General features: G+C 56.2%; 8 protein-coding genes across 8 annotated transcripts; 5 read left to right on the top strand and 3 right to left on the bottom strand.

Moving 5' to 3' along the window:
- Positions 1-602: 602 nt before the first annotated feature.
- MAM_03426 (G-protein coupled receptor) lies at positions 603-2,164 on the top strand (the record flags this gene model as incomplete). The annotated part of the gene is made up of 5 exons (XM_040822225.1): positions 603-880; positions 945-1,146; positions 1,217-1,438; positions 1,506-2,067; positions 2,145-2,164. The coding sequence occupies 5 exons, from the start codon at positions 603-605 to the stop codon at positions 2,162-2,164; spliced, it is 1,284 nt and encodes a 427-aa protein (XP_040680030.1).
- Positions 2,165-2,454: 290 nt separating this feature from the next.
- On the bottom strand, positions 2,455-3,388 carry MAM_03425 (NAD dependent epimerase/dehydratase family protein; the record flags this gene model as incomplete). The annotated part of the gene is made up of 2 exons (XM_040822224.1): positions 2,455-2,951; positions 3,127-3,388. 2 exons carry the CDS (start codon positions 3,386-3,388, stop codon positions 2,455-2,457), a joined length of 759 nt encoding a protein of 252 aa, XP_040680029.1.
- Positions 3,389-4,034: 646 nt separating this feature from the next.
- On the top strand, positions 4,035-5,037 carry MAM_03424 (glycosyl transferase family protein; the record flags this gene model as incomplete). Its single annotated transcript, XM_040822223.1, has 2 exons — positions 4,035-4,068; positions 4,130-5,037. 2 exons carry the CDS (start codon positions 4,035-4,037, stop codon positions 5,035-5,037), a joined length of 942 nt encoding a protein of 313 aa, XP_040680028.1.
- Positions 5,038-5,777: 740 nt separating this feature from the next.
- Positions 5,778-6,186, top strand: MAM_03423 (uncharacterized protein; the record flags this gene model as incomplete). The annotated part of the gene is made up of 2 exons (XM_040822222.1): positions 5,778-5,780; positions 5,851-6,186. The coding sequence occupies 2 exons, from the start codon at positions 5,778-5,780 to the stop codon at positions 6,184-6,186; spliced, it is 339 nt and encodes a 112-aa protein (XP_040680027.1).
- A 1,163-nt stretch (positions 6,187-7,349) lies between these two features.
- Positions 7,350-10,260, top strand: MAM_03422 (Flavin monooxygenase-like protein; the record flags this gene model as incomplete). The annotated part of the gene is made up of 4 exons (XM_040822221.1): positions 7,350-7,375; positions 7,549-7,595; positions 7,754-7,945; positions 8,006-10,260. 4 exons carry the CDS (start codon positions 7,350-7,352, stop codon positions 10,258-10,260), a joined length of 2,520 nt encoding a protein of 839 aa, XP_040680026.1.
- Positions 10,261-10,465: 205 nt separating this feature from the next.
- Positions 10,466-11,279, bottom strand: MAM_03421 (uncharacterized protein; the record flags this gene model as incomplete). Its single annotated transcript, XM_040822220.1, has 3 exons — positions 10,466-10,663; positions 10,723-11,124; positions 11,217-11,279. 3 exons carry the CDS (start codon positions 11,277-11,279, stop codon positions 10,466-10,468), a joined length of 663 nt encoding a protein of 220 aa, XP_040680025.1.
- Positions 11,280-11,884: 605 nt separating this feature from the next.
- On the top strand, positions 11,885-12,934 carry MAM_03420 (NAD(P)-binding domain protein; the record flags this gene model as incomplete). The annotated part of the gene is made up of 1 exon (XM_040822219.1): positions 11,885-12,934. One exon carries the CDS (start codon positions 11,885-11,887, stop codon positions 12,932-12,934), a length of 1,050 nt encoding a protein of 349 aa, XP_040680024.1.
- An 898-nt stretch (positions 12,935-13,832) lies between these two features.
- On the bottom strand, positions 13,833-16,230 carry MAM_03419 (uncharacterized protein; the record flags this gene model as incomplete). The annotated part of the gene is made up of 3 exons (XM_040822218.1): positions 13,833-15,033; positions 15,163-16,009; positions 16,104-16,230. The coding sequence occupies 3 exons, from the start codon at positions 16,228-16,230 to the stop codon at positions 13,833-13,835; spliced, it is 2,175 nt and encodes a 724-aa protein (XP_040680023.1).
- Between the last annotated feature and the right edge of the window lie 11 nt (positions 16,231-16,241).

The raw sequence follows: 16,241 nt of genomic DNA, 5'->3' as shown, positions 1-16,241 counted from the left end.
ACGGACCGGCGCCGAGGCATTGACTCGACGACGGCTCGGCCGGGCCACGGGCTCGGGGTTCTGCACGAGATATCCATCAATCGCCATGTGTACGCCAATGCTTTATGCATCTATGTGGGTGGGAAATAATGGGCGTGATGCGAGTTGAGCTGGTTAGAACGATGCTTCATATATGAAAACAACCGCCCGTGTAGCGTGCGACATGTCACGATGTGAGTAGGCAGCCGTTTGGGTTGACCACTCTTCCTCCGGCAAACCGCCGTTTGCCCGTTCAGCATTCATCGAACCCACGGCTCTCCAAACTAGGCACTTAACCCAAGCAGCTTTATAAGTTCCCGGTTCACAGGGCCTGTTTGTCTACCAACTGCCATCGGCCATGAGTCCATACTCCCGCCAGCTGGCAAACCACCTCGACCAGCCGACACTCAAACCCACCAGACAAGACTGCCATGCCGACGCAATCAAGGCAAAAGCACGCCGAGTCCTGGTGTTCGTTCCCGTCCCATGGTTCTTTCTGCCATTGCAACCTTCATACGTGACTTGTAGTCTAAACCTTTCTTCGCCATTATTACTTCCCCGATCCAGCAACCTCCCCCTTCACCATGGAGAGCAGCGACGACGGATCGACCCTTAGCACCGACCATATCAACACCCTCATCACCATCGAGCGCACGGGTGCAGGTCTTTCCATGGCCGCTATCCTCCTCACCGTCGTCTCGTTCGTGGCCTTCAAGAAGCTCCGCACCACGCCCAATACGTTCCTTGTATTTGCTTCCGTTGCAAACGCCGGCGCGAGCGTGGCCTCCATGATCGGATACGACGGGCTCCGGATGGGTGAAGAATCGACGCTATGTCAGGCCCAAGGCTTCATATTCGAATGGTACGGAGAGAACCCGACGAGCGTGTTATTTCTCCAACAGAAGTGTTGATGATGAGGATCGCAGGTTCATGCAAGCCGACCCCTGGTGGTCGTTCGCCATGGCGTTAAACGTCTTCCTGGTCTTCTTTAACAACGCCAGCCCGAAAAATTTCCAAAAATACACATGGGCATACTGCGTGGTTTGTTTCGGCGGGCCAATGCTGCCGGCCGTCGTGCTCGTCTCCATCCGCGACCAGGAGCGAGGCCCGATCTTTGGCGACGCAGCCGTGAGTAGTCAAACTCACCCCCCCCCCCGGACATATCCTTTTTCAAGAGCTAGCCTGACGGAGCTCCAAGTTGTGGTGTTGGATCAGGCCTCAGTGGAGCACTGTTCGTCTTTACGCATACTACATACCCATTTGGATCTGTATCCTTCTCTCTATCCTCATCTACATCGCCGTGGGATATCACGTCTTTCGCAGCAGGAACCAGCTGCGGAACGTGACGTTCCAGCACCCGGCTGGCAATTTCCGCAGCGCATCCCTGACGGACAGCGACAACGGAAGTTCCGGGGAAGAGGTAAGAATGCGCCGCGTCAGTCGTGAACAGAGCGAGAGGGGAGAGATGGCGCCCTGACTTTCAGTAGAACCCCGCGAGACAGACTGGCTGCTACGGAGTCGCAGTCACAGAGGTCCAGGTCACCACCAACTTCTCCGGTTTCGCGGACGATGATATCCCCGCCCTGCCGGCAGCGGTGCACAGAACTCCGTCCCGGATTTGCGGCGGATCATGGCTGGATCCCCCAAACGACTCGGACAGCGAGAGGGTTGTGCCTACGCAGCAGTTTGAGACGACTTGTTCGGCTGGGAAGCGACATACTAACAGCACCTCTCTGGCCAGCAAATTCGGGGCGTTGACGTCCACAGCGTCGATGAAGCTCAAGCGTTTGGATTCTGTAAAGATGGCATATCTAAGGACGAGCTTCATTTTTGGACTTTCCGTGCTGATTACATGGATCCCCAGCTCCATCAACCGACTTTACAGCCTAAAAAACGGAGGGCAAGTCAGCTATACTCTTAGCATTGCCAGCGGTTGCGTGCTGCCGCTTCAGGGTGTCTGGAACGCCATCATCTTCTTCACGACCAGTTGGTCAGAGGTCCAGGCCGAGACGAAGGCAGTCAAAGCAAAATTCGGTTATGGAAGCGTAGGTGAGTACCCCCGGGGCACACGACTGGAAAGCAGGTTGGGCATCTCATCAGTGGAAACTTGCGACGCATTCAACGAGCCTCGATGCCAGGGGATTAAGTGCTGCGGATGCGGCAGCTGTGTTGGAGACATGATCCAACTCGAGGATTGGAAGCGCCGTGCGAGTCCATCGCCATCCAGTTCCAGCGCAGGACAAGGACGACAGACGACGGCATGTGTTTGACGAGAAGGGGCCGGGGGGAGGACAATACGGCTGAAGACACTTTTGACGGGAAGCCTCGAAAAAAAGTACAAGCCAAGCGGAGGATGTCGGTCAGAATGTTGCATTTCGTCCATCTCCGGGCCTGTGGTTAGATATAATTGGTAGCCCCTTTTAGTTAATCAAATAATCACATTTTGGAGCCAAAGATTTCCTCGCCCTCAGCCGCATCTACACCATCCTCGACGCACCTCTTGACAGCGGCGTCGACATCTTCAGTGCCGTCCTGGAGATCAAGCCAGGCATTTTTGACAGCGTCAACGGCGAGCAAGGCATCCGCGACAGCCGCGACGCTAGCCCTGCTCGCATGGCCCTTTACGTGGGCGGTCTTGCCGAGCTCAACCTTGCCAGCAGGCTCGTCGGTAAGCGTAGCGGGCCGAAGGCAGATGCCAACAAGAGTAGAGCTCTTCTTGGACGTCTCATAGAGTACCTCGTCGGCGGCAATCTTTGCCTTGTAATAAGTCGCGAGCGAGCCGTGGTTGACACTCTCGTTGTAGTCGTCCCACTCGCCCTGGGGCCACCACGGGGCGCCCGCACGCCGAGATCCCGCGTAGGAGACGAGGAGGAATCGTTCAATGGAGGGGATGTCGGCGGCTGCGCGGACAAAGTTGACGGCCGCGTCTCGATCTACCTTGAGGGTCTGTCGAGAAAGAGGGCATTAGCGGGTTCAAGCATCCAAGGCTTGGCAGGGGTGTCGACGACGTGCCATTTCGGGACCGCCTTTGCCGCCGGCGCCTGCTTGAAGTCAGTCGCTGTCTTGGCGATGACGCGCAAAGCCTTTGGGGGGTCTGGCGGCGCGTACCGGCACTCCAAGCAACGTAGTCGGGCTTCACGTCGTTCAGGATGGTCGCGGCCCGTTCTTGGGTAGAGACTTCGGCCACACTGCGGACCAGGACGTTGAGCTTGCCGGGCAAGCCGCTGCCGAGCTTCTCGATGGCAGGGGCCTGCTCGTCGGTGCGGATCATGCTGGTTACGGTCCACGACCGCTTGAGCAGCAGCGGCGTCAGCAGCTGGGCAACCTTGCCGTGGCCGCCGATGAGCAGGACGTGGTGAGAGGCGGCCATTGTTTGCGGTTTGGCCTCGATGACGGTGGTCAAGTGTCAAGATGTATTCGGCGCCGTGTCCTGGATGGCTGGCTGCAGGTCGGTCTGGCCAGCATGTAATTACTTTGCTAATGGGCACGCGGTGATGCCGAGGCCGGGCGGTTGAAGACGACAGGATGAGAGAATTTAGTTCTTCCAAGGCGTGCCATTAAATATCAAGTGGTAACGTGGAGGACAGACCGGGAGCGGCCTCTCGCGGGACACTCCAAATCAAGCCATCTCAAGCCATCCGATGCCCCCTCATCTCATTACCGGCGATGACGGCATGCTCGGCACGTCGTCCGTTGAGCCGCGGCGCTGCATGTTGCTGGGCAGAGGCGGTTGACTCCTGTTGATGACTATGTATGACGGTTTGTTGTTGTGGTAAAAGAATTTGCTCGCATCCAGTACGACGCTTGAAACTATCTTGTAGATTAATTCACGTTGATTGCAATCCGCCATCGCTCCCACTCGCACGCTAGCGCCAGCCCCATGTCCGTGACTCCATGTCCATGTCATGTCTCCATCCCACAACGTCGATGCTCTCGCAGTCCCGACGTCCACCCTCCATCCTCGGCAAACGTGGCGTCACCTCCTCGCACCGCGTCGCATCATTGCATCCTTCGCAATGGCCGCGTCTCCCGCCGTCAACTCAGACAAAGGTGTGGCTTCCCTCGCAATGCCACACGCGTGCAGACCTGCTAACGTCCCATACATACATAGCCTGGGTCACGCTCATCACCAACGAGGCCTATCTCCCCGGCCTCTTAACCCTCAACCACTCCCTCCGCGCCGTCCGATCCGCATATCCCCTCGTTGCTCTCTACACGTCCTCCGTTCCCTCCTCGTGTCTGGCCGCCCTTTCCCATCGCGGGATCCCAAGCCTGCCCGTCCACTACATCGCGCCCAAATCCGGCAAAAAGTACCTCGAGGATGCGCGCTTCAACGACTGCTGGACAAAACTCGTCGCCTTCTCTCTCACGCAGTTCTCGCGCGTAGTCCAGCTCGACTCGGACATGCTCCCTCTCAGAAACATGGACGAGCTGATGGACCTGGCCCTCGACCCCGTCTCCCTGAGCGAGTCCGGCTCCGAGTCAAGCAAGCGCGTATTCGCATCCGGCCACGCCTGTGTCTGCAATCCGCTCAAAAAGCCTCACTACCCATCTACTTGGATCCGCGACAACTGCGCCTTCACACATCAGCATGCCAATCCCGACCAGGCCCAGGTGGAAGGCGCAGACCCGGCGCGGAGCTTGGGGGACCTGAATAGCGGGCTGTTGGTTATAAATCCATCCGCGAAATTATTCCAACAGATTTTGCAGCACATGGATGCCCATGGGGAAACGTATACTTTCCCGGACCAGGACCTGCTGGCGGATTTGTATAGGGGTCGGTGGGTTCCACTGCCGTACGTATACAATGCGCTCAAGACAATGAGGAGCCCGGATGTACACGGTGCGATCTGGAGGGATGCCGAGGTCAAGAATGTGCATTATATCCTAAGTCCCAAGCCCTGGAAGGAGCTGGACGAGCAGGGGCAATGGAAGGGCGGAAGTGAGATTGACGGCTGGTGGGTCGATGCTAATAGGAGGAGACTGCAGGAGGAGCAGGAGGAGGGGATATCGGACTGAGGGTCGTTGGCCGAGGAAGGGGAGGAGACGGAGCGTATGGCTGCTGCAAAGAATCGTCAGCTCTCGGTGCTGGCGCGTGGCTGCGCGTCAGACGGAGTTTGGAATTTGACCATGGCCCGGCACAAGGCAACCTGGCTCGGAGCCGAGACTCTACTTATCCTGCAAAAGCTCGAGAGTCAGCTCCCTCTGCTTCAATATCAGTCATTTATCAGCGATCGTTCTTATCTGTGGTACTATTGACAGGTCAACGGGTTGCATGTTCAAAGTCACAGCACATCATGTATGCGAGCGAGATGCATCACACAAATCTGATTCCAAGGCGGCACAGACGTCCTTTCCGGATCTACATCTTTTTACAGACGACGCGTATCTTGTTGGTTTTACTTGGTCATGTTCATTTCATTCGATCTGGTATGGGCTTCTTCTAAATTCAGCAGCAGCGTCATCATCGTCGTCATCATCATCACCCTTCGCATTTGATCTCGCTGTACAAAGGTTACAGACCCATCTCTTGAGAATGCGCCTTTTGATCAACTCAAAAATCCTACCATCTCACTGGATGATTGCGTATTTCATCGCCGTGTATTCATACTCTTTCGGCTCTGGGACGAGCCATACAAAGTCTCTGGTGATGCTGAACTTCAGAGAACTCCAACTGGTCACCAAAGATCATCGCCGTATCATCCATATTGAGGTCTATCTGCAAATTCCCGAACTGCTGCAAGAGAGACCGTTGCAGCATGGTACGCCATTGTTGCAAAACGAACCTGCTCCGTTGCAGCCCCGGCAAATACTCGAACTGCTGCAGTATAGGCCGCTGCAGCAAGGAACCCCATTATTGCAAAACGAGCCCGACCCATTACACCCCCGACAGATGCTCGAACTACTGCAATAGAGGCCGCTGCAGCAAGGAACGCCATTATTGCAGAAGGAGCCCGATCCGTTGCAGCCGCGACAGATGCTCGAACTGTTGCAATAGAGGCCGTTGCAACAGGGAACGCCATTATTGCAGAAGGAGCCCGATCCGTTGCAGCCCCGGCAAATGCTCGAACTGCTGCAATAGAGACCGTTGCAGCAAGGAACACCGTTGTTACAAAAGGAACCCGAGCCGTTGCAGCCACGACAGATGCTCGAACTGCTGCAATATAGCCCGTTGCAACAAGGAACACCATTGTTGCAGAATGAACCCGACCCATTGCAGCGTTTGTCTAAATTGGAAGAGAACGGCGTGTCTTTTGTAGGGCTTGAAAGTCCCAAGCCAAGGAGTGAGGCGGCAGCCATGACAATTTGCACCTTCATCTTGAGGGCTGTCAAGTGAAGGAGTTGGAATGTGATTCTGCGGTGACGAATATGGAAAGAAGGAGAAGAGTTTGACCAGGCTCGATGTACAAGGGCCAGGTCCTAAAAACTTGAAGCTTGACGTTAAAAAAAGGACTGAATTGTCCGGCGAGTTCCATCTCCTATATACACGTCACCGCGGAGGTTGATGGTGCGCAAAACACAAAACGCTTTCACCCATGCAGCGCTCAGCTCTACCGACGTTGCATTCGAGGCTTCTATAGCCGGGTCTATAGCAGTTCTGGACTTTGCACAAGCCAGGAAAAGTCGTGCGAAACCATGCATAAGCCCTCTGCGTGCATCAATAGTCGGGCTTTGAGCTGCGCGCTATGCCGGGGCTGGCACGGCAAACATGGAGAGAAGATCTCGTGAAGGCATCAGGTGCGACGACCCGAAAGTAACCTCGAGAGACACCACCTCGACGTCGAAGCTGGCTTGGGCAATCGGTGCCTCGCACCGTCAGATTCGGCGGCCGGAGTCGGCGGCCGTCAGCAACGAAGCAAAGAATTGACGTACGCGGCTTGCCTGGAGCGCGACGGTTTTGGCGGCTCATTGGTCCGCACTTCCATTTCCCGGTGAAATCGTCTGACTAGTCATCTTTCTTGGCCTCGACTAGAGTGTTTCCTCGTGCGGGCTGCCGAACCTGACCGCGTGACGAGGGCATGTTCAATGTTGTCTGGAGTCTGGAGAGGGAGGCAGCGAGGCGCTTCTTCTCCATGACGGGCGTCTGCAAGTCGAATCGTGCCAATGAGAGGGAAGGGAAGATGGAATTCCGACGCCGTGGCGACTCCAACGGTCGGTAAAGGCAGCACTGCTCGGCTTTGCTTCCTATTTGGCTCAGAAACCAGGGTATCTGTTGATTATTGAGTTTGTACTGCGTGTGTTCTGGGTGGCTAGTCTGTTCATTGGGGAACAACCCTAACCCTGGGCGTCGATCTTTCTATTTGACGAGCGTGAATTACCATCAATCCATAATGTCGCGCGCTTCATGTATACTGTGGTATTTCATGTTTTATAATTAGAGGGCAAGGAATTATTTTAGAAAAATAAAAATACCTAGTTATACCGCGCCACCGCCGCCGTTTCTGCAGTGCCAGACAGTCTGGGCTCTGCCCGGGCCAGCAGGATTTCATGTCATGTTTGAAATGTCATCTTCTTAAAAAAAAAAAAAAGGGTGTCTGAACAGACTGCTGCCACATATAACAACAGGCCAGGCCATGGTACAAATGCTTGCATTGTGACTCCCTGCAAGTCCTTGGGTCCGAGGTCAAGAGCTCTGGATTATGTAATTGTCATTTTCGATCCATCCATCCGTCCTGTTCCTCCGCTTCTCAACACCCAAGCACCTTGGCCCTGGTCCATTTCATTCCTTGACCAGGAGGCGCCAAGGTCCCCAATGCGTCAACAACAGCAGAGAGTCTAGAAGAAGACCTATCCGGGACAGGCGGTGATGTCCCGAATGTGAGGCGGACACTGCACGCGCCCCGGGGACGCGGCGTTCCGCCACATCACTCAGCTCTCGCCTATGCTCAGGGCAACCCGCGTAAAGATGCCGAAATCAGTTTGCGTCGTGGGCAAGTGCCAATGGAGACAACTGCACGTGTGAATCAGAGCTAATGTCTTCCCATAGGTGCTGGACCGGCTGGTCTCCTTGCAGCCAAGAACCTTCTGTGCAACGCCCCAAAGGATAGCTTCACCGTCACCGTGTTCGACCTTCATGGTGGCATTGGCGGGCTGTGGCCAACCTCAAAGGAGGATACGACTCGTCAGGTGCATCCTTTGATGATAGCCAACCAAAGCAAACACACCATGCAGTTCAGCGACCATGCCTGGGAAGATGGAGCGCCTCAGCTCCCACGGGCCTGGCAAGTTGGCCGCTATTTGGAGCGCTACGTGTCCCGGTACTTGACTTCACATCCACACTTCACCTTACGTCTTAACACGCGAGTCGTCCGAGCTGAGCAGACGAACGGTGATGGCAGCGGGTGGGACGTACGACTCGAGTCGAGGGGCCAGGGCCAGACACAGTATTTCGATTATCTAGTCGTTGCGTCAGGCTATTTCGGCAAACCTGTTGTTCCCGAGTGCATGTCCATCTCGCCTTCAGCAACGATCCCCGTCATTCACAGCAGCCAATACAGGGACTTGAAACAACTGCTTCAGACTCGTAGCTCTGCCAAGGGCAACATTCTCATTGTTGGGGGTCAGATGTCTGGTGTTGAGGTTTCGGGAACCATTGCGACACATCTCTCGTCGGCCACAAACTCGCCCAGTGGTCCATCAGTGCCCGATCTCGATCAGTGTTCAATTCGTCACATTATCCAACGGCCAATATGGGTCTTCCCTTTACACACGACCGCCGAGGTTAGCGTCCCAGGTGGCACTTCTTTGATGATCCGCGCTAACCCAGGACAAAAGCCCAAAGCTGCTGCCGCGCCATTCTTACCTCTTGACTTCTCATCTTATAATCGAAACAATAGACCGCTCCCCTTGTTCAACACGCAGGGTCACGTTGATGTGAAAACTGCACAGGCCGTCAATGGTATTTTCCACAGCGCCTTGGGAACGGACCAGTCTACCTTTTCGCCTCTCCTCCACGTCGATGATGCGGCCAAGGCTCAGCCGCCATACTTGGCAGTCAGCGACTGGTATTGCGACTTCGTGAGATCAGGGTTGATATCGCTGTCCAATGGAAAGGTGGAATCGTTCAAAGGGTCCACAGCCAGACTCGATGATGGAACGGAAATCAAAGACGTCGTGGCCATAGTCCTGGCAACAGGTTTCGATCCATCACCGTGCATCAGCTATCTTCCCACCAATGTTTTGAAGATACTGAACCACTCTCCACAGCACATGGAGCAGCCACTTGCCTTGGCCTTCCACGGAACACACCATCCAAATGTGTCGGCATTAGGATTCGTTGGCTTCTACAGATCTCCATATTGGGGAGTGATGCAAATGCAGGCCCGTTTTCTAGCAGAATACTGGTCCACGCCCATGGATGCTCGCTCCGAGGCCATGAATTTAAAACTGAAGTCTGACAATTCTATTCAAAGAACACTCGATCTACGAGATGACCCTCGACTGTCACAATTCCCCATGGGCGACTACCCTTTTCTCATGCAGGAATTTTCCGAAGCACTTTCAATACCAAGAGTAGATCCGTCGCTGAGCGGCATTCCTATGCTCTCTTATAACAGCCTTCCCTTGGACATGCTCACTCCCGCAAGATATCCCTCGCCGTCAGATGACGTCTCGGCAAAGACGGACGCGGAAAAGATGCGCCAAGACACTGTACAAGTTGCCATTGATGGCCTTGCGACGCCCCGCTTTGTGCCGCGCGCTGTGTTCCGAAGTCTTCTGGGCACGTGGAAGCTCGAAAGAGAACTGGCAAGCAGGCTACCGACACACCCGAGCGGGCATTTCAGCGGCACGGCCCGGTTCCTCCTGAGAGACAAGACGTCAGATGGTCTGCAGTGTGCCCGGCAGGGCTTGGAGTCGACTGTCAGCGACGAAGGAGCAGGCCTGGAATATTTATACATCGAAGATGGAGAATTCAAGACTGAGCAAGGGTTCGGCTTCCGAGCAAGCAGACGATACATCTGGCGGTACGACGACAATGAGGAATCCCTCAGCGTTTGGTTTACTAAACCTGAGGATCCCAAGCGAGCAGACTACTTGTTTCACCAGATTGAGTTCTTGCAGCCAGAAAAAGGTCGTGATGAGGGGTGGTCTGCAAAGGCAGGACACGTCTGTATTGACGACTACTATGATGTGCAGTACAATTTTGAGTTTGAGGCTGTCAACTTGAAGAACTGGAGCATAGAATACACAGTCAACGGCCCGAAAAAAGACTACTCGATCAGGGGGGCCTACGCTCGATAGATCCTCAGGGATGGAAAACTTACCTAGGGTTCCCAGCTGGGCCGCGGCCGGGGACACGAACCCGGTCATACGCATACTCGGCGGCATCTCGGACATATACATGGCGAAAGAGACTAGTGTTTATTTCACGCTGGGTTGATCTGTAGTCTAACAATCGCTTCACCACGCCAAGCATGCCCTGAATCCCGTAAACCGCCTCGCCCATTCATGCAGCATCCACAGCTATCGGGGCTTGCAGCATTCCATCTTCCAGCGAGAAGGTGTCATCACCGCCTTCGGTCTTGGTCTTATGGCCGTCATCGGTCATGGCCTCTCGAGCGTCGTAGAAATGCGCGGGGTCAAGCTCATTTAACTGATCCCTTGTTTCCGTACTCAACGACTGGTTCATGTGCGCGAAATCCTGCTAGATCAATGTCAAAAATACAAGTCCTGACGCAAACCAGACACGGTTCTGGCCCTCACCAATCCCCTGACAAGCAGTGATCTCTGCTCCTCCAGCAGTCGGTCCGCCACGATGTCCACAGCCCGGTTCGGGGGGGTTGACTTGTCCAACGACAGCTGCAAAAAGGCGCTCAACGACATGTCATCGCGGGGGTTGAGCCCGCGATGCATGGCCTGTGGGCGTTCCCTTTCGAGAGGACTCGTGGAAGCCGCCGCGGCTGCGGCCTGCGCGGAATAGAACTCCACAGTCAGCTTGGCAAGCATGCCCTTGAGGTACGCGATCTTTGATCGCAGCTCCTCCTTGTCGCGTATGTGCTGCCTCGTCTCTTTGGCCTCTTTTACTCTCGCATTCTGGATGACCTGGATCTGGTTCTGGAGGCTGACAATTTGGAAGGAGTGGCTCCTGAGACTGGCCTGAGTTTGCTGCGGATGCGACGGGGGTCAGATTGCTGGTTCAGAGCAAGGTTGGATGGAGCCCAGCTCGACAGAGAGGAGGGAGGGGTGGGAAGGTTTACATCAACCGCAGCGAGGAGCTGTTGGAACCGTTCCTCGGATACGGACGTCGGCTTCGAGTCCATTGTTCAGCGGCGCAGACTGCTATGCTGTAAATCCGCACGGGGGCCGGCGTTTGGGACAATTCGGGGCAGAAGTTTGGAGAAGCGTCCGTCAGGCCCCGCCAGTGTTTTTTCCGGAGACGTTTTCGAAAGCGATCACAGCTGCTGGGTTGAGGAGTCGAAGTCGAGGGGGCAGGGCAGGGCAGGTGCGGCCGGCGGCAGCCATGCCAGCTGGCTGAAAGCACGGCCGGCATTCACGACTCGAAGACTTCGGTCAAGACGGATTACTCCGAACGGCAATGCTCTTTGGGGTGGGGGACGGGGGACAGAAGGATGCAATGCCTGGCGACGTTTGCCATTGACCTCTTGTCGGATGACAAACGGAGCGGCGCAGACTCGGACGCCCATGGCTGAAGGCTGGTGGGTGCATGCAGATGGCCAGGCCAGCCAGCAACCCCCTCTCCTCTCCTCTCCTCTCCTCTCCTCCTCTTCGTCACCACCTTCAATTCACTCGTCAATTTCTGCCCCGCAAACCTGCCGGGCAAAAAATCACCAAAAAAGTCACCTTCCGGGCCGAGCCGCCGGACCTGTGGGCATACCGACGCCGCCGGAAACCATCATACTCGACAATGAAGCTCGCTTTGTTTAGCGCCAAGCCGTACGACAAGAAGTACTTTGACGCCGCCCGGGCCGCGAGACAAGCTGACGAGACCAACATCGAGGTCGTGTACCACGAGGCATCTCTCAACGACGACACGGTCGCCCTGGCCGAGGGATACGACGCCGTGTGCGTCTTCGTCAACGACTCGCTGGGTGCCGCCGTCATCGACCAACTGGCCGGCCATGGAGTCAAGGCGATCCTCCTGCGATGCGCCGGCTTCAACAACGTGGACCTAGCGGCCGCCGAGAAACACGCCATGGCCGTCGCCAACGTGCCGTCGTACTCGCCAGAGGCCGTCGCCGAGTTCGCAGTCGCCCTCATCCAGACCTTGAACCGCAACACGCACCGGGCCTACAACCGCGTCCGAGAAGGCAACTTTGCCCTCGACGGCCTGCTGGGCCACACGCTCCACGGCAAGACGGTCGGCTTCGTGGGAACAGGCAAGATCGGCCTCGCCACGGCCCGCATCATGAAGGGTTTCGGATGCAACGTCGTTGCCTATGACCCGTTCCCGTCGCCAGCCTTCGAGCAGGTCGGCCGATACAAGCCCCTGGACGAGCTGCTTCCGGAGTGCGACATTGTCAGTCTGCACTGTCCCCTGACGGACACCACCCGCCACATCATCAACCAAGAGAGCCTCGCCAAGATGAAGGAGGGGGCGATGCTGGTCAACACGTCCAGAGGCGGCCTCATCGACACGAAAGCGGTCATCAAGGCCCTCAAGAGCAGACGCCTCGGGGGGCTGGCCCTGGACGTGTACGAGGGCGAAGGGTCGCTCTTCTACAACGACCACTCGGGGGAGATCATAGACGACGACGTCCTGATGCGTCTGACCACGTTCCATAACGTACTGGTGTGTGGACACCAGGCCTTCTTCACGGTTGAAGCCTTGACCGAGATTGCCCACTGCACGTTTCGAAACGTCGACGAGCTCATCAGGGATGGAACGTGCAGGAACTTGCTGACCAAGGGCCTGGTGCTGCACAGGCCGCCGTCTCTGCCGGTCAGAAATGTGTAGCTTGAATAGTTATTTGTTTCATGAAGAGTGAATTCTGGGGCCTCTTGTCTGACATTTTATCCCCGTCTATCGGACCAGCAAGAAGCCATCTTGGGTTGCCAGACGCTCCGCGGCTAGGGGTCTCACAGGCAAGCGACAGGTGATGCTCGTTGACCGTGCAGTGCAGTCCGGGATCGCAGAGCACAGCACGCCCACCGCCCCGCGAAGGCACACCGAGAAGATGAGACGCCCAGGCGTTCCGCCACGAGCCGCAGATAGATGTAGATGCTGCTCGGTCCGCGTGCGACTTGTCGCCAGTAGAGCAGAGACGCGGAGCTGTCCACGGCGCAGATTCCTGCGGCCAGCACTCTGGAAACCCGACAGACTTGCACGCCAGCTGCGCGAGCCATGGCCAGGAACCACGCTTTCCAGCAGCGGCGCTCTCCGCGGTCTTCCTCGCCAAGCCGCCTGGCCAACCAAGCCCCATCACACGCCGTTGTACGCGCAAAGCCGTCGTCCGAGCTCGGCTTCCCCAACGGTCATTGCGGACAAGCCGCATCCCGACAGGCCGGCCGGTGTGGGTCCGCCGTCTCCCCGCCTCCAGACGCCACAACTTACAAGTCAACCGGGCCAGCCAGCGCCTACATGCGCATTGCTGTGTATGTCATGTGCAAACCCTTGGCAAACAGCGCCGGTATAAGTCTTACTAGTGAATAAAGCACAGTCTACCGTTAACCAGGTTACAGCTTAGTGCCCCGCTTTATCCATCCAAGACCCGCCACTCCGTCGTCCGGTCGGCGGCAGTGGGGCTTCGACGGCCCCGCGCCCCGTCTCCGTACTCCGTGCTTCGACGCCGCAAAAATTCCTGCTCGCATAAAACTGACAGCTTGATAATCCCTTGCTCTCCAAGGTCGACATCTCATCGTAATTGCACGTCAAGTCTTACGATGCCGTTCACGCCCTCAATCAAGTCTACCGATGCCGTGCCGCTCATCCTGTCGCTGCCTCTGGCTCTGGTGTACCAACCCGCTCGCTCAAATGCAGACCGTCGCTCCACAAAGTTCGTGCCCACGGTTCCGTCAAAGGGATCAACTCCTCCAGCGACATGCGGTGCTTCCATCACGCTGGAGCCTTCACCGTGGGCCATCGGCCCGTCGCCGTCCTTGTCAACCAGGCGCACGCCGCCGTCCTGCTGGATCGCCGTCATCGTAAGCGGCTCAGACCTACCCGAGTCAACCGCCCATGCCTTGGCCCAACCAGAAGAGCTGAATGCCCAAACAACCATCTCTGGCGAGGAGTCCAGGGCGATCTCGGTCAGGTCTTCATGTATTGTAATCGTCTGTCCCCAGATTTCGAGGGGACATGATGGCATGTCCCGAAATGCATCGCTGAATACATCCACCTCGCCGTAACTTTCCTCGACCTGCCAAGGCTCCGAAGTGCTTTGTCTCCGTGTTCTCTCATCGCTCAACATTTCCGTTGTCAAGGGACGCCCTGCGTTGCCGTGGGACAAATCATGAAACAGGTCTGGAGGGACTGTAAAAAACACAACCACTTGCTTGTTGGGGACGGCATCTCTGGTATTCGGCGGCGATGCTGCCGCAAAGGTAGCCACAACCCGCACGCCATGTCTTGTATCTGATGCGGCCGCGTACAGTATCGGTATGGCGGACAAAGCTGCTCCCGGAGGTCGAAACCACACCTTCCGAAGAAGACGCGTCACAGATCCAATCGGGGCGTCAGTTCCCAAGCAAAGGCAACCCGTCCGGGGATCAGTGAACAAGATGTGATATCCATCACTGAGAGGCACAGCGCGGTAATGATCTGCACTTCTTGCGGATACAGTCCGTATACCTCCGCTGTCCAGTAGTATATGGGCGTCTTGAAATGCTCTTGACCTAAGACACATGGGCCTCCTGGGTTCACGAGGCCTTGTGAAGGCGGCTTGGCGACTGTCCAGTCTTGTTGCTCCGGTGCTCCAAAGCGGCGCGTCACCTGTTCTTTCTTCTCCAAACACCGTAGTGCGGTGTTCATTCTGCGAATCCATCACATCATCAAGCGGGCTCAGTAGGCCAGCTGCGGAGCTGATCAGGCGAAGCTTTTGGGCGTTGTCGGTCCCCCTTCGCGCGGGTAGAAAGTACAAAAAGTCGCTTGGAGACGACAGTGGAAACCACCTGCTAAGATCTTGACCTGTCAAAGCATCCACCTAGTGTAGCTCGATCCCGGCCGCGCATCCAAAAGCCACGCACTCTCGCTGCGGACAAATTGCAACCGACCGTGGCGGATCGTCAGCTGTGCAGATGTTTCGATATACAGATCTCTCCCCAACGTCCACCAGAGGTGGCTCCCGAGGTGACCTTTCATGACAGATGCAAGGCTTGTCTGGTGTTGTTGGTGAATTGACCCTTGAAATGGGCAGGGAGCCTGAATCCGATGGCCCGGCGGCGTAAATGGCAAAGGGCGACAACCTCGGAGTAAGCGACTGATCTTTGGCGATTCCACAAACCATGCCGACGCGCCCTTCCATCAAGAATGCCACCGAATCTCTCCCGGATGAGGTGTCCATGCTGGCGCACAGTATCCGGCGAGGGCAAATGATGTTGGCAACGGGACGCATAAAGCCCAGAGGCATGCCTTGTCTACGCCTCAACGGCATAGACCAAGCCGAGCGCCCGGGTTGGCACACGTGATTCAGTTCGTATATATAAGCCAGCTGATCGAGAGTCGCTATCAAATACCGCCCGCATAGGCTGACCGTAAATGATATGTCTCCGTGGAGCTGACTGGTTCGGCGTCCAGACGGTAGTCGGCGAAAGTCCGTTTCTCCCACTTGGGTGAATGCGTTGCCGTTCGGGTTGGCAAGATTGCACTCCCTCGAGATCCACTTGCCCATTATCCGTTCCTGACTTGTCCCAGGTAGTCCTGCCATGCCCGCCGGCGTGATGATGCGCAGCATGCTGCTCCACCATCCTCCTTGCTTCAGCATCTGCACAAGTAGGGTGCGGTGCAAGCTCGCAGAAAACCAGGACCGGCATGTGTGACGGGCAGCGTTGAAATCAGCAGTCGCAAGAAACGAATACATGTATTGAAGTATCTCTGTGGGAACATTCATTGAGCTAGGATCGTCTGTCCAACGAGCGGCATTAGCAAACACATGATGCCCCTCGTGGATTCAGGCTCGCAAACATACCACTCGCCTCAGCGTCATCACCGTCGCACCCAGCTCCCCGGGCTTTCTCATCTTGAGTCGACTGCCTCGAGGGAGCCCGCATGCCAGTGTCATGGTCATCGCTAGGTATGAGGGCCGCATCCGCCATTGTGCCAAGAG

The sequence above is a fragment of the Metarhizium album genome, assembly GCF_000804445.1.
Source record: "Metarhizium album ARSEF 1941 chromosome Unknown scaffold_6, whole genome shotgun sequence".
Taxonomy (NCBI): domain Eukaryota; kingdom Fungi; phylum Ascomycota; class Sordariomycetes; order Hypocreales; family Clavicipitaceae; genus Metarhizium; species Metarhizium album.
This window is presented reverse-complemented; position numbering and strand designations above follow the sequence as displayed.